A 16143-nucleotide genomic window follows, 5' to 3' on the forward strand; every position below is an offset into this window, starting at 1 on the left:
AGTAAAGAGGATTTAGAAGAGACAATGAACGGCATGGATGAAGTCCTACGGAAGAACTGCCGCATGAAAATAAGCAAGAACAAAATAAAAGTAATGAAATGTAGTAGAAATAACGAAGATGGACCACTGAATGTAAAAATAGGAAAAAAAAGATTATGGAGGTAGAAGAATTTTTTTATTTGGAAAGTAGAATTACTAAAGATGGACGAAGCAGGAGCGATATAAAATGCCGAATAGCACAGGCGAAATGAACTTTCAATCACAAATATAATTTGCTTACGTAAAAAATTAATTTAAACTTCAGTATATTTTAGAAAGTATATGTTTGAAGCATAGCTTTACATGGAAGTGAAACTTGGATGATCAGACTACCTGAGAAGAAAAGATTAGAAACTATTAAACTATGCTGCTATAGTGTTAAAAATCAGGTCGGTGGATAAAGTGACAAATGAAGAGGGCTGCGTCAAAATAATGAAGAAAGAAGCATTTGGAAAAATATAGCTAAAAGAAGGGTTTTTTAAAATGATTTAGCTTGGAATTTCTCCCGTCACCCCCCTTTCGGTCACCCTAAAGCATAAGACTGAATGTCTGTGCCATAAACGGCTACTAAGCCACGAAATAGTTTAGCGGCCAGTGTCCTAACTAGCTCCTAGAGCTAACTTAAAGGCATGAGCGGAATAAGCGTGGTACCATACACCACTCGCTTGTGTGTCCCACCCCCCACTTGTCATATATCACTAAAATGGGTAGGCGCACCCAGTCAACTACTAAAACATACATGACTGTCAATAATTAATTTATCTCGTCAAACACAGCAATTCGCTGCCACGCCTAGGCCGCTGAATGCCAGCAAATACCTGTCCACCATTAAAGCGCTTGGAGCTTTAATCAGGCTGGTAGCCAGCCATATCTTTCGGCTAGCTTCCGATAGGAGTCTTTTCCCTTAGGTTAACTACTGATGTCGGTTGAACAAAGCAACCGCCTCAACGAATCCCCACACAATCCGACAATACGGCTCTTGCCACATTGACTCGCCGCTTATAAGTGGTCAATTTTCCCCTTGACCTCTAAGTTCCACAGGTTACAAGTTCTGCCTCTCCAAGAGCTGGGCAATCGAACATCATGTGTTCGTTCGACTGGACCTCCCCGCAGACGCAGAGCTCATCAGCTGCCGGTGGGACCGAAACAAATATTGGTTTAAATTTACATGGTTGGAGAGCACTCGGGCTCCCGTTGCCCTTAAAAACGAAGGAAAGGCATACCATCCTCCCAGATCCTGTATAAATCTACAATCTGTATCTACGTTCTGTACAAGGGAAGGTCAAGGACCTTCCCTTAGTCGTGGTGTGCCATTATTGCTGCCATGCTTCCATCGCGAGGCTCTAAAGCTTCCTCCGCAGGCGAGAGATGGGCAACTTTTTGAAATTTAAAACCGGTGCATTGACATCACCGTTTCGCTCTGGTACAGGCCCGACTCGAAACCGAATTACACATACTTCGGCCTCCCTACCTCTTCGCAATTTCCACATGGCCGACCGAACTTTCATCAGTAAATCGATTGGTTGAGCCTTCCCCAATGCAGTGAAAGCCTCGTACGAGGTTGTTTTAAAAACAACAGTGCATGCAATTAAGGATCTGCGCTGGGCACTCCTTAAATTTTGAATAGTGATAGATTACTTTCCAACCAAAGGACCCCAACGGATGCCGCGAAAGAGGACATACTTTCGAAGACACCTCGGTACACCATGTACAAATGACGATAGTCCGTAATCCTTTCGAGCAATCCTCCTAAGCTTGTGTGTCACAGAGAAGGCGTCCGCCGCTACTTGCCTAATATGGTTGCTAAACAGCAAATTCTGTCAAACAAAACACCTAGGTACTTATGAACTCGAACTTGGCTGATTATACAGCCTTGATACTTAATACGGGGGGTTACAACTGTGCAATAATTTGTCTGCACCACTGAGAAGCATAAACTTCGTCTTGGGCACAGAAATCATTAAAATTTGAAAGTCCATCCAGCTCTCCGCGGTTGACAAGGCTGCTTGCGCTCGTTCTTCCAGCTGTGATTGTGAATTACCACAAACTAACAGGAGACAGTCATCGGCGAAAGCCTGAGCCGTAACCCCTTCCGGAAATGTCAATTTCAAAATCGTCGGATACCAGGTTCCACAGCAAGGAACTGAGAACGGAGCCCTGCGGGCTTCCCCTGTTGACGAATTTTTCCACAACTAGGTACGCATCCTTAAATAGAGCCGTGCGATCCGACAAGTAGTCACGTACTACGGCCTGCAGGGCTACGCAAACATTGCGGCCTTCCAACTCATAGAGAACAGAACTCCAACACAAGGAAGGAAATGCTGCCTCTGTCAGTAAAAATTGCCAAAGCATATTTACAGTCGGCGCTTTCCACTTCGGCAAGAGCATTTAAGATGCCAACCCCTTTCATGAAGCCATATTGTCCTCGATTTAGAAATGAGTTCATAACGATGCTTTCCCAGAGCCGTTCCACAACCAGCATTTCAAACACTTGCCGATTACCGGCAAGAGGCTGATGGGTCGATAACTGTTGACTTCATTCGGATCCTTTCATTCTGATTTTAAGAGCACCCTCACCAAATCCACCTTCCAACAAGTCGGAAAGCAACCCCACTTTAAGCACCCCGAGAACACTCTGTCAAGCGACTCTCTTACGAAAGGCAGCAGATGATAGAAAATATCCGGATCAAGTTGTTCAATCCCCGGTGCCTCTGTCAGTGTCATTCGAGAAACCACTCGGTGTATATTTACGGGTTCCACAGGCCGTACGCCATGGAATGGAGTCTCACCCCCCCCCCCTAACTCCGACTTCTGCTTCACCCTCCAGATACGCCTGGTAAGTCGCCACAGATGTTAATGTGCGGTCAGAACCACCAAACCCGTATCGAACACTGAACAGCAGGTGCATTGGCTTTGGCCGGTAAGTTAACTTAACATAACTGGCGAGCTGCCAGAGATTGCGCTGCAACTCACGCATATAGTCTTGCCAAAACTTGAGTTTGGCTTCCTTGATGGCATGAACGTAATCATTACGGGCGCGCCGGTAGATCCGCAGACCCTCAGCGCGCACGTCATAAACGATAATCGCCGTTAGGGGGCGACGCTGGTATCTTCTCCTAGCGGACCTAGCTCTTGCGCGCAGCTCGCTAAGGTTACAGGACCATCACTTTTTCCGCCTGCGTTTAACAGACTGCTCCGCGGAAGCAGCGGTCATGACGGCTCCAGGCACTCTCCAAACAGCGGACTGGCCACTACCTAAGGGTCCGTCCATTGGCCGAGGCCGCCGTAGGAACCTATCGCAGCCAGTCTTGATGGCCCGACCGAAATGTTCAACCATCAATTCCACCTCCTCCCTGTGCTCCATGAGCCATTCCAACCCCTGTAAGGCAGCCGCAACTAAAAGAAAGAGACATGCTCATAGGCTACCTGTTACGGCGTCTTGGAATAGTCGCTTTGATATTGGAAGGACAGTTACATGGAAAAATTGTGCAGGCAGGCGATGTTTGGAATATATAAAACGAGTTGTTAGGAATGTAGGATGTAGGGGGTATACCGAAATGAAACGACTGGCACTAGATATTAAATCTTGGAGAGCTGCATCAAATCGGTCAAATGACTAAAGACAAAAAAAAATGAAAAAAAATTATCGATGTTAAAAATAAAAAATACAAAGACAAACAATAAAGCGACTTACAAACAAATAAGTAAACTGTTGAATATGTCTTTAGTCACAGCAGACAGCAGACAGCCTGACGAACAAGTGCTTTTGGTGGCTTTCCTTATTTCAACAGATAAGAAATTAGATAAATGTAGCTAATTGGAAAATAAATAAAATAGCAATTTTTAATCTAATTTTATGAAGATAGTAAACCGTACCTCAAGATGTTACTGTAAAATTGAAGATAAAAGAATCTGACAAATTCAATACGCTACTAAATGTTTTCTTTTCAAAAAATATAGTCTTGCATTTCAGTTTATAAAATATTTTCATACAAAAATTCTACAAACTTCTGTTCTTACTGTTAACTTTTTATACTAAAGCGTTAGTTTTTAGCGACTACAAAATAAGTTTTCTGTTAAACCGATGCTTTTTAAACTAATTTCGTAACATTTTCACTCTTACAACCATCTACGCCGATAATGGTGCTACTGTTTAATGTGGAATTAGCACCGGTCTATTTATATTTACAGTGAGATGAGTGAAAAATATTAGTCGATGTTTGTTACAAAATACTTTCGTGCATTCATTTAATATTTGTTTCAAGTCGCATCCTTCTATCCAACGTAAAACAAATTGTACAGTCGGAGCAGTTTATATAATTTCAGGTGCGATTATGTTTTTATGGAAACTCTGTGGGCGTAATGATTTTTATTTTCTTTGATGTCACATTTTGCAAATATTACCATCTCCACATCAAATATTTTAAAACCGCACTCCACCTAGGTATACAACAAAATTTGAAGGTACCTTTCATAGAATAAATATATGACGTAAATAACAATACAGGAGCGATAAAAAAACAAACAATCTGTTTTTTAATATCTCAAGATTAAAAAAACAATAAGGAAAAATGCGATTAATAAAAATCAAATGCGATAAAATTATTATTTATATACAAAAATTTACAAATAAAAACTAATAATTAGATAGGAAAATGACAATTTATCATTAAAAAAAATGAATTGCAATAATATACAGCAGATACACATTAAATTGTTTATCTAAAAATATTTCTATTAAATTATTATATATTTATTTACATTTTCGACTAGATCAATTCTCGTCCTCCATATTACTAAAATTATTATTCTAAACTATGTATACAATAAATATACTTAAATAATAAAATAAATCATACTACTTACGTTTTATATAAAATAGATAAAATGTAATCGTAATAGAAAAACTTGTATGTATTCCTTAATCTTCATTAATAATTTTTAATTTAATTATTTTTTATTATTATTAACATATAACAAAAACAATGACTATTTTAAATGGTTATTGTTGTAAAATAACTAAGAATGCTATAAAACTTTTTACAAAAAGTAAAAATGTAGAATCGGATAAGCAGTTTCAATTGTTAAGTAAGTAAGAATAAATATTAACTCTAAAGCAAAACTAAAATAATTTACACTTACAAAAGAAACAATAAAAATTCTCGTATTTAAAAAATAAAATAAAAGCGGAAAAAAATTCTATTTTTATGATCAGTCCAAAAAGAAAACATTTGTTACCTTACAGTATAGTCTACATACAAACCTAAGTTCTTCAGTGTTTATTCCGGTATTATTTTTATTTTTCACTATAAGTATTTATTTTTTTAAATATTTAGTATGGCTTTGTGTTTTTTTTTAAATTGATTTTGTTCTACCGTGCTTTTATATATATATATATATATATATATATTTATATGCTAGCAGATGAATAGTGTTTTAGGCTATGATATTTTAAATATTCCAAAGGTTTCAAAATTAGAAGATATGTAAATTTGGCGTGAAAATGAACTAAAAAAGATAATGAAAAGTAGTGAGGATAGAATCCGATGAATGTCCACTCAACAAAGAAAGAATCAAACAAATAAACAATACAAACACTTGAGCAGCACATGTTAACAGAAGGTTGCAAAAGTGAAAATGAAATAAAAACTAACACCGGCAGCTGAGGAAGCATTTACTAAATGGAAACGGTAACCGCATAGTAACGTGGAGTTTAGAAATGAAAAAAGCATCATGAAAAGAGTTACATTTCCAATTTAACTGGAAATATTAACGTTCCGCATTCATTCTGTACGAATCGATGTGAAACATCGAGTTTAAAAATCAAAGAAACGTACTTCTGTTTTTCCAGGAGAGGACAGACAGAGTTCTGTAAAGTAAAATATAATGTGAAAATACAAAACAGAATAGAAACGCCCGACCGGTTACATGTATAAGAGGAGAACGTCTATTTAAAACAGAGATAAACAGATTAGTTGAATATGAAAAGAAGAGAGGAAAATAAAGAATAAATGTAGTAGACTCATTAAAAGGAAACGGGTGCTATCAGAATCTCAAACGTTTAATTGAAAGTAGAAAAGAATAGAGACAATGTCTGCCTCCATTCAATGTGTTCCTTGAAAAACTCTGCAGAGTAATTTATTTTTAAAATTATTTGTAATAACTGATGATTCTTTAACGACCAAAAGACACCGGTTCTAGATTTTTATTTTTTGTAAGCGCATTTTTGAGCATATTTTAGTTATTCTCTTCCAAATTAAATATTTTAAAATAATTTACATACGTAATTTTATTTTTAAAAATTCAAACGGCGGAGAAAGAAATTAAAGGTTACATATTTTTCGTTATTAAAAAAAAAAAAAAAGTAACGATACAATTTATTTAAGGTAGTAAATATTTACTGTGATTAAACGCATTCTGTTACTCGCTAAAGTTAATAAATTTTGCAGGATTATAAATGACCGTAAAAAGAGAACTTGTTACGGTTACATTAAAGTTATTTCTTGTTGATGTGAAGTTCTGATTGCGAGCCTACGTTTATTACCCGTAAAGATAATTAAAAAGGAATTGTTACGTTCTTTATAAATATAATACGTAGGTAAACATTCTTATAGAGATGAAAAATTCCCGGTTTCTTAAAACATAGACTCCAGGAAGAAATGTTTCAACCTGATGAAATGGATTTTAGAACTTTTAAATCGCATTGAAAAAGTCAAATCTTATCGACGTATTTTTCACTTTTATCGGTCCTTTGACATTATTCAATTGTTGACAGTTTATTTTATGCGCATAAATTATAAAATTAGCATTAAAATCTTATTCACAGTCGGCAAAATTATGGAATTATACGTAACATTATTTAATCGAAAACAAAAATAATAATAATGATGACAATATAAGTATATTTAATTTTCTTAAACGTAAAAACAGAAGTATATAAAAAATAAATACAACAATATTACTAGAGAATATTATAACTACTGAAAAAATATAACCTATTATATAAATAAAATAATAAAAACAAAAAAAAATTGTGGTCCCATAACAGCCTAAAACTAATTTACGTATACGGTATAATACAAAATGTTTTTACCCACATATTTGATTGAAAAAACTTTTTATATTATCGATAAAAGAAAAGAAACTTAGTTTTAAATGCGTTACATTTAAATGTATATCATCTTTACAAACAGTTTTTATAATAACCGGCTTTAGACAGTGATTATTTTTTATGTATTGTGATTTATAAGAAAAAAAATCATTTTATAGCGTAACTTAATTTCTCGTGATGTAATCGAGGAATGAGAGTATGCAGTTGTCCAAGATACAGTGTTTTAAAGTTTTTTTTTATTTTTTTTATTGAATCTCCATGATATACAACTTACATTTAAAAACATGATTTATAGTAATTTATTCTGTAATGTTATTTTACTAATTATTAAAATATTATTTTATCGGAGAAAACAGTAATAACTTTACTTACAACAGTCGTCGCTATTTATTTTAGTAACGATTGATAATCTAAAAAAATAATAAATATACAGTGTTAAGGCAGGTACTGAAGAGATAAGTAGAAGTAAAATGGAAGCAGCAGAAATGGAATTTTGCAAAAATTGTTAAAGACAATCGGTAACAAAAAGGTGAAAGAATGTGAGGAAGTGAATAAAATGCTGGACGGACTTAAGAAAGAGAAACTAAAGTACTTTAGATATCTAAAGAGAATACAAATGAGAAAAAACCCGAGGTCATTTTTTAAAACAAAGAAAAAAGACCGAGGAAGAAGAATTTCCATATTGTAATATTTTATTATTTTTTATCACGAGAATTATTTCAAGCAAATGAAAGTTTAAGTATATAAGGTCTGTTAAACTAAATAAAACAACATCCTTTCGCAGAGAAAAATGAAATAAGGAAATCGTTTTATAAGCAAAAAAAGCAATAAAATATACCGAGGGAGATGTAATTATTAATTATATAAAAATTAGCACGACTAATAATAAATACGGCGGAAAAGATCTTTTTTAGATCTTTTTGATCTAAAAAAGGTCTATTGATCTTTTTTAGATCAATAATACCAGTCGGCTTCACAGGAATCAATGTGATCTCGAGGACATCACGATATTGAACAACTTAAAATAATTTTTGACGGTGTAACATTACGTATAAGGTTACGATTCATTAAGAGGTAATCCATATCGTTTTTATACTTCTGTTTGCTTATATTTTGGGCAATTTAATATGTACGGGCGATAATTTAAATCGATTATCTGCGAAATAGTTTTCTCTTTAAATTTAAGCGGTTATTGCAAGTCCCATTATATGAGTACCGATATTTACTGAACAGGAATTATTTGATGAAGATTGAATCGACGTTTCTTCTGAAATAAATTGTTGCGTCGCTAACTGTCGGGGCGGTGATGACAACGATGCGGTTTGAGGTTGTCCTGACGACGATGAAGGATGCCCAGAAGGATTCTTCATACACGACGATTCTTCATGTTTATATAAATACGATTTCAAAGCGAACGCTTTACCGCATCTTGAACATACATACGGTTTCATATTAGAATGCGTTTGAACATGCGCACGTAAATTTGATTTATCGGCAAACGCTTTACTACAAACTGGACATTTAAATGGTTTTTCTCCTGAAAAAAAAAACAACAAAAATTAATGTACAATGAATTTTAACTAGGTTAACAGCCGTTGTGAAGCGATACAATCTTGAAGTAAAACTAAAACCGTCAAAACCGATATAACCTTTTTATATTTATTCAAAATAATGAATTTTACAAAAAAATATTTATTTATCTTAAGAGGTCGTAAAACGTTAAAGAAGTTTAGCACGAAATGTACTAAAAAATTCTGAATTAGGACTGGCCTTGCTTTAGGTAAAATATTTTTGTTTTGCGATTTATTACTCGGTGTAGACTTAACAGAAAATTTCAAAGGAAAAAATTAAATACGTAATATTTTTAAGTTTCTAGATTTTTTTTTATATAATTACTCCTATCGGTAGGCACTGTAACGGGATTAGATTGAAATACGTATTTTTTAACCGTAGTAGATCAGCAGGCGTAATGAAAACGACTAAAAATTCAATTTGAAATCTATCTCGTTCTAACACGCCGAAAAATTATTTTGACTTTTTAATTAGAAAAATTACAATAGCGTCGATGATCACAATGAAACGAGAACAACATTTCCGTAACGTGTTTATACGTAATTTCTTCTCGCTTTGACTAGTAAATCTCTGCGGTTAAATAAAGAGTTAATTTACACAGTCCAGTCTATCGGACATTTTTTTAGCCGTACCGGTTTAATTTAAAACCCGATAAACGATAGTAATTAATTAATTTAGCGCTTCTAATATAATAAATATCTTCAAAGAACTCTACAGTGGGAAGCAGATATGCGGTCTTGCTCCAATAATATTTTTTTAGAGAGAAAACATCAAATTAATATATTTTCAACTATAAATCAAAGATTAAAAATAACATCGGAAATAACCAAACAATAAAAAACAAAGTTTCAAGGATAATCTCAAAGTGTTATCAAAATATTAAAAAATAAATTACGTGACGCTGTATAGGGAGTACTTCTTGCAACGGTACATTTTTCGACAAGCGTGTGAAAATTAAATAATTTATTGTTTAATATCGTTCTAATTTCAATAATATTACAGCGAATTAATTTTTATCTATAACATCGGATTACAAGTAAGAAATTTAAAAAAAAAATTAATTTATAATATACAAATTACATCGCATTATGTTCAAATTTTATCGAGTTCATTAACCTAATTAACAAACAAAGAAAGTAAATTAAAGCTCTGAAAGATTTTTCTTTAAAAATTCTGTTTCGCATATTTATTATGCGAATAACTATTTTTAATAACAAACTAGTCTTTTTTTTTTCAATACGTCCACTTTTTTACATGCACATTAATTAATTTAATTTTTTATCGCTACACATTACCTTCAACATAGCAAGTACCTAGTATAGTAGAGATCATCACATCCATATAAACTGTAGAACATTGAAAGCAACTTAATAGATATTGATTTAACGATACAGTATTGATATTGTGCGCTCAAACATTTTTAATTTGCTTGAAAAGCCTGATGTATTTATTAAAATTGGAACAGTTTTGATAGTTTTAATGAAATAACCACACAGAGAGAGAGAGAGAGAGAGAGAGAGAGAGATAGAGAATACAACTCTCTAATTTTCATTTTATAGTTTGATAAATAAAAGCCGAAGGTAATCAACAGAACATATATATAAAAAATCTGCAGCAGGAAATAGTCGATTAACTAAATAAAATAAAAGGCTAGTAACTGCAAAAGGACTAAATAAATAACAACACACGACTGTCAGTAATAATCACAAGTATAATGAAAACACACAAAATATAGCGATAAAATGATACATAATAATAAGCGATTAATTAACTCCACGATGCTATGTTCCTCAATACCAAAGTATTTTTTTTTCATAATAATAACCACATCTTGAAAATACAGTGTTATTGCAGACACTGTTTGCAGATTTAAAGCTTATTAGTAATTTCCAGCAAGACATGGAATTACATGATTAGTCATTAGTCCGCTATAAATACCATTCTGATATTAACACTACTATAATAAAATACATTACTTTCCTTCATCTACATGAACATATATATATATATATATATAAATGAGAGAACAAAAATCATAAACTGCAGCTGCTCCATAATGTTGCATGTCATAGGTTCAAATTCAATTAAATGTGTAGTTACTTTTAAATAGATATAAATGAAAATATTAACATGTTAATGTTTAATTTATAGCGATTAATCACGATTAGTTAGCTTGTCTAAAGTGTAATTACGCTTATAAGCAGTCGTAATACAGTAAAGTAAAAAAAAAAAACTTATAAAATACAAACCTGTGTGTGTTCGTATATGACCTTGAAGAAGCCAAGGCCTTGAAAAGCATTTTCCACAAAAATGACATTTACACGATTGACTATGGGTTCGTACGTGCATTGAAAATGCCGGCATCGATACGTAAACTTTATCGCAATGCGGACACCGACGTGCTTTTTTATCTGCTAATGATCTGTGTGTTTGACGATGTCTCGCTAAGTTACTGCTCGTGCTGTATCTTTTACCGCAAATCGGACATTCGTGAATATCATTTGAGGGTGATGAACATGACGATGATGAGGTGGATGATAGTGACGGCGATGATGTCAAACGTGATTGGCTCTGAAACAATTAACATAAATTAGCTTATATTTTAATATAATTTTCTTCGGTAAAGCTATTCGACTGAAAGATTAACGTTTTACTATATCGGTCTGAACATTAACGATCGAAAAAAGTATGGAACCGCATACTTGACCGCGTTTACTCGGTCAAGATTTATGGAATAGTAGCCGGTTCTTCTCCCTTGGAAATCATTCATTATTAAAGATTATGATAATCTGCGATCTTATTATTGACAGCTTTGAACAGCTGCTCTCTTATCAATTAATCTCTTTCTGCAATGAAATTCATCCTCGGTGCATAAAATAAATCGTATTTGCTTTATCGTGCTGCAAAGCCGCCGCTTATAAAACCTTATATCTTACTTATTTTCTTTTTTTAAATAAAATTCCGCACTCTAATGTAACATTTATTTATTTATTTAAAATACTCCCGTAAAATATCGCTACAACATTAAAAAGTAGTTCACGGATATAATTAAAATCCAAAAATAGATATCTAAAAACGGTAAGATTATTTTATTTTTGAAATTCAAATAATTCAGACCCAGTACTGGGATGATCGTTCCAGTATCGGGCAGCAGTAGTCAAGCTATAACAAATTCTGCAATTCCTAAATTTTTAAAAACGATTGAGGTTAATTTAATTATAAAGTTAAATACTAACTGAAGATGCAAAATAGATTCTTGATATTAATTTGGTAAGTTTAACTTATTTGTTTACTGCGTTATTTTTGCACGACTGCCCAGAAAAGGGGTGTAATGTTTTAAGGTGTATGAATGTACGTATGACCCTGCGTCGGAATCCTAACGTTACCGGGAGTGTCATAGGCTATATATGTACATTTATATATATCAGTAGCAGTGGGGATTTGCCGGTTGAAGCGCAAACTTTAACGAATTGAAATAAATGATCTGTGAACTGTGAACCTCTATAACCGTATTATCTAGGTTTGAACCGAACGATTCAAATCGATCGAACGAATAATATTACAAAAGTAATAGAACTAAACTTACGTTAAATAAAATAATATTAAATAGATTTAAAAATAATTCTGTTTAATAATAATGCGCTTCCTGTGGCACTGCGTGTGAGGCTAGAGTGGTGAGGGGATGCGGCGAGCCCCTCGTGCGAGGCTAGACCGATCATCACCATCAACCGGTAACAAACTGGGTGCCCCTGGGGCGCTATTCTTAATGGAGTGCTCTTATAATATTTTTGCAAACAATCATCCGATTTCGGGATATTTGTTAGCAGCTAGAGGGCTAACTTTTGCACGCATAAGGTACATTCTCGATCTAACAGATCGCGATTATTCGGAAACGATTTTTTGACTTTCAAAATTAAAACAGGATATTTGCTGCTATAATACAAAATTACTTTGGAACCAAACCGGAACAAAAATTAACCGATAAACTCAGAGAAATCGAGTGGCCTGAGCTCCCGCAGATGGCGGTAAAGGAACTTGCATCCGCGTACCGAAGAAGCGGGAGAAACATCCGCATTTCAACAACTTCACCGTTGCAAAACACTTGCTACCGTGGAATCTTACCGTTGTCGGCACGATAAAAAAAAATAAAAAATATATACCTATTGTCACGACTCCAAATAAGTCACGAGAGCAATACTCGACCGTTTTTAGTTTTCACGACATAGTGACGATGCGCTTTTACGTCCCGAAGAAAAATAAAGCTGTAATTTTTATATCGACAATGCATTCGGATACGGCTGTAAAGATTTGAAAAAGAAACCTGATATCATCAGTTACTACAATAAATATAAAACCGGCGTTGACACTACGGACCAAACGCTAACAAGGTATACAACTAAACGTCGATGTTTAAGGTGGTCGACGGCTATGTTCTTCAACGTGCTAGACGTAAGTTCACTCGCGGCATATGGAATTTATTATGAAAATAGTAAAAAATAACCGCAAAAAACAACAGAACGACGTCATTTTACGGGGCAATTGAGCGAAGAACTAGCCAAACTTATGATTGAAGCTCACATGATCAACACCCAGTGATGCGCATGTACACTACAAAAATTGTAATTGAGAGCATCGTAGGTCGTCAAATAATATCTACAGAAGTTACCGGTTCATCGGTCGAGTAAGATACAACAGGAAGGAAAAAGGTCACCGGTTCCTGTCATATGACGAAAAATGCACAAAAGCTGCACAGACGATCAACACTCGGCATTCTAAAATGTCATCATTTTCATAGATAATAATATTTTTTTAACATAATTGTTGTGTTTTTTTTTATTATATGTGAAATAAAGATTTACCTGCATATGTCACAAAAAATAATTTTTATTGGAAAAAAAAGGTATACATGCATGTAGTGGGTACACGGGTACACCGGCAGCGACCAGAGCGATGGCTTCCGTTCATTTCAATTTTATTTTGTTAAAAAAAAAAATTAAATCTAATTTATAATTTGCTTGCTGTCGAGCTAAATAACGTCGATCCAGAAGCTCAAAGAAAAATTGTTTTTTTTTTTTAATTTTACTTATGTGAATTTTAATTTCGAACATAAGTATTAAAGAAAAAAGGATAAACAGAATAATATTAAAGGAGTTCTAAATTAACGAAGCGATTAACAATTATTTTTAATCGGTTCAAAGTACGAGGTGTATAAATAAAGTAATGAGACCGGCTCAGAAAAACTTTTTATTTACAATCCAATTATACATGGACTTTTATCACCTTCGAAATAATTTCCTCGGGAAACCACGCAACGCTTCAAACGATTTTCCCGCTTTTCATAGCAGCGGTGGAACTCAGCCGAAATATCCTTCAGATGGTCGGTTAAATTTATTTTTTTGTTTTCTACCGTTCCAAAATGGTGTCGTTTGAGGTGTTTTTACTTCCTTGTGCGAAGTATAGGAAGTACTGTGATCGCGAAAAATTCGGTCTTCAGATTTAATCTTCTTTTTTATTTAATTTAACTTTTTTCTACTTCCTTGTACGAAGTAAAGGAAGTATTACGATCGCGAAACATTTCGGTTTTCATATTTCAACGGAAATATCCATTGTGACCGTCCCTGATTCCATTTTGACTAGTTTCGGCATGATGTCTGTACGTACGTATGTATCTCGCATAACTCATTAGCCGTAGGATTGCCAATTTAGCCGTAGGATGTTGAAATTTTGGATTTAGCACTGTTTTAACATCTAGTTGTGCACCTCAAAAATTAAAATTAAAATTTTAATTAATGAAATATTTGGATCTTAAAGGGAAGGCACATCGGTTCGATCAGACTTCATCTCCTTTTTTTTTTTTAATTAAATATATTGATTTAATAATTATTAACCCGTGATTGTAAAATCGTTTTACGATAGATAATTCAATGATAATAAAAAAAAAAATGAAAAAAATATTAGCAAAATAAAATTAGAATTAAATAAAATTAGAAGTAAAATAAAATTAAAATAATAGATTTGGTGAAACATCTGACTGTTTCATATTAATTGAAAATTATAATTTAGAATCGTATTATTTTTTAATTTTCTTAGCAAATTCTAATAAAAATTGTACATCTATTTTTAAAAAATTCATTTTATTTAATTATTTGACAGAAATATAAAATACATTTTTGAACTGTATTCAATTTAAAGTGATTATTGAAAATTTTTTTTACTCATAAAATGCACTAGATTTCTGGAGTCGTAAAAATAAAAGTTAATAATAATTAAACTATTCCGTTTAATAAACCGGTTACAAATATAAATTTTGCCCTTACGAGGTAGAATAACATCGATAGACCAAAAAAAATTTTTTTAATGTTTATCTAAGTGTGATAACATCTCTTAAATTGTTTTTTTTGCGTACATTACAGATCTGTAAATACAATTTTTATACCACCCTTAGTTTTAAATAAATTACGCTTCAAAAAAAAATAAGCGAAAATATGGATAAATGTGTAAAATTTATAATTTCGCACGGCCATACCTGTATTAGAATGATTTCGCTGATGCTTTTCTTTCTTTTATAAATAGCCTCAGGCGCATCCCGAATTAATGTCCAGCAATAATCGGCTAGCATTTTATGACTTTTGTGGGATCCAGCAACATCAGTTGGTACAAAATTCCAAAATTAATCGAACAAAAACAAAAAATAAATATAAATAAAAATTTAGAAACATAAACCGCAATACTTGAACGATATAAACTCGATGCCGACTGGAATGTTAATAAATTTATTATACTCGTATATTATGATAAATACTAACGATTATGATAATTTATTTATTTTTACGATAAAAAATTGATCATTCCAGTCGGCATTGAGTTATATAGTTCAAGTTTTATGATTATTGGGGTTTATGTTTCTAAATTTTTAGATTTATTTTTTTTTTTTTTGTTTTTTTATGTAATTTTGGAATTTTGTACCGATTGATGTTGCGGGATCCCACAAAATTTAATTTTTTCGTTCGTTACTTTTGGTGGTTTTATTATTGTTAATTCTGAATTTCTTTCTTTCCAATAGGGTAATAAGTAAAAATATGTAACTGCTTACAACAGAAATTGTACAAGTAATCATAAAATGCATGGAAAAAATGTACACCTTGGTTTAAATACGGAAGTATTTAAGAAGAATTTATATCGGAAGAATCACATCCTTTATTTAATATAAACTGCTGGATTTAACTCTATTTAAAAAAGTTTAAATTATTTACCTCTATTATTCATTTTGTATTATTTGATTATTTTTTCCGTTTAGTTTTTACTTAGTTTAATTTTTTCTTGTAGAAACAAATAGTGTTTTATGTAAATATTTTTTTTTTAAATACATTACTTTAGGCTATTATCATAATTAGACTAGATTACTTATTTATTTTGTCCTT

The 16143-nt window shown here is 32.9% G+C and overlaps 1 protein-coding gene across 2 annotated transcripts in view; it reads right to left on the minus strand.

Moving 5' to 3' along the window:
- Nucleotides 1-8051: 8051 nt before the first annotated feature.
- Nucleotides 8052-16143, minus strand: part of LOC142328849 (uncharacterized) — a 39514-nt gene continuing 31422 nt past the window's right edge. For both annotated transcript variants that reach the window (XM_075372949.1, XM_075372948.1), the window contains 2 exons: nucleotides 10972-11293; nucleotides 8052-8687 (listed from right to left, as the gene is read on the minus strand). In XM_075372949.1, coding sequence (XP_075229064.1) covers nucleotides 8332-8687; nucleotides 10972-11293 — 678 coding nt within the window. In that variant the 3' untranslated portion in view covers nucleotides 8052-8331. The remainder of the gene's footprint in view (nucleotides 8688-10971; nucleotides 11294-16143) is intronic.

This window comes from Lycorma delicatula, chromosome 8 (genome assembly GCF_047948215.1).
Source record: "Lycorma delicatula isolate Av1 chromosome 8, ASM4794821v1, whole genome shotgun sequence".
Classification (NCBI taxonomy): domain Eukaryota; kingdom Metazoa; phylum Arthropoda; class Insecta; order Hemiptera; family Fulgoridae; genus Lycorma; species Lycorma delicatula.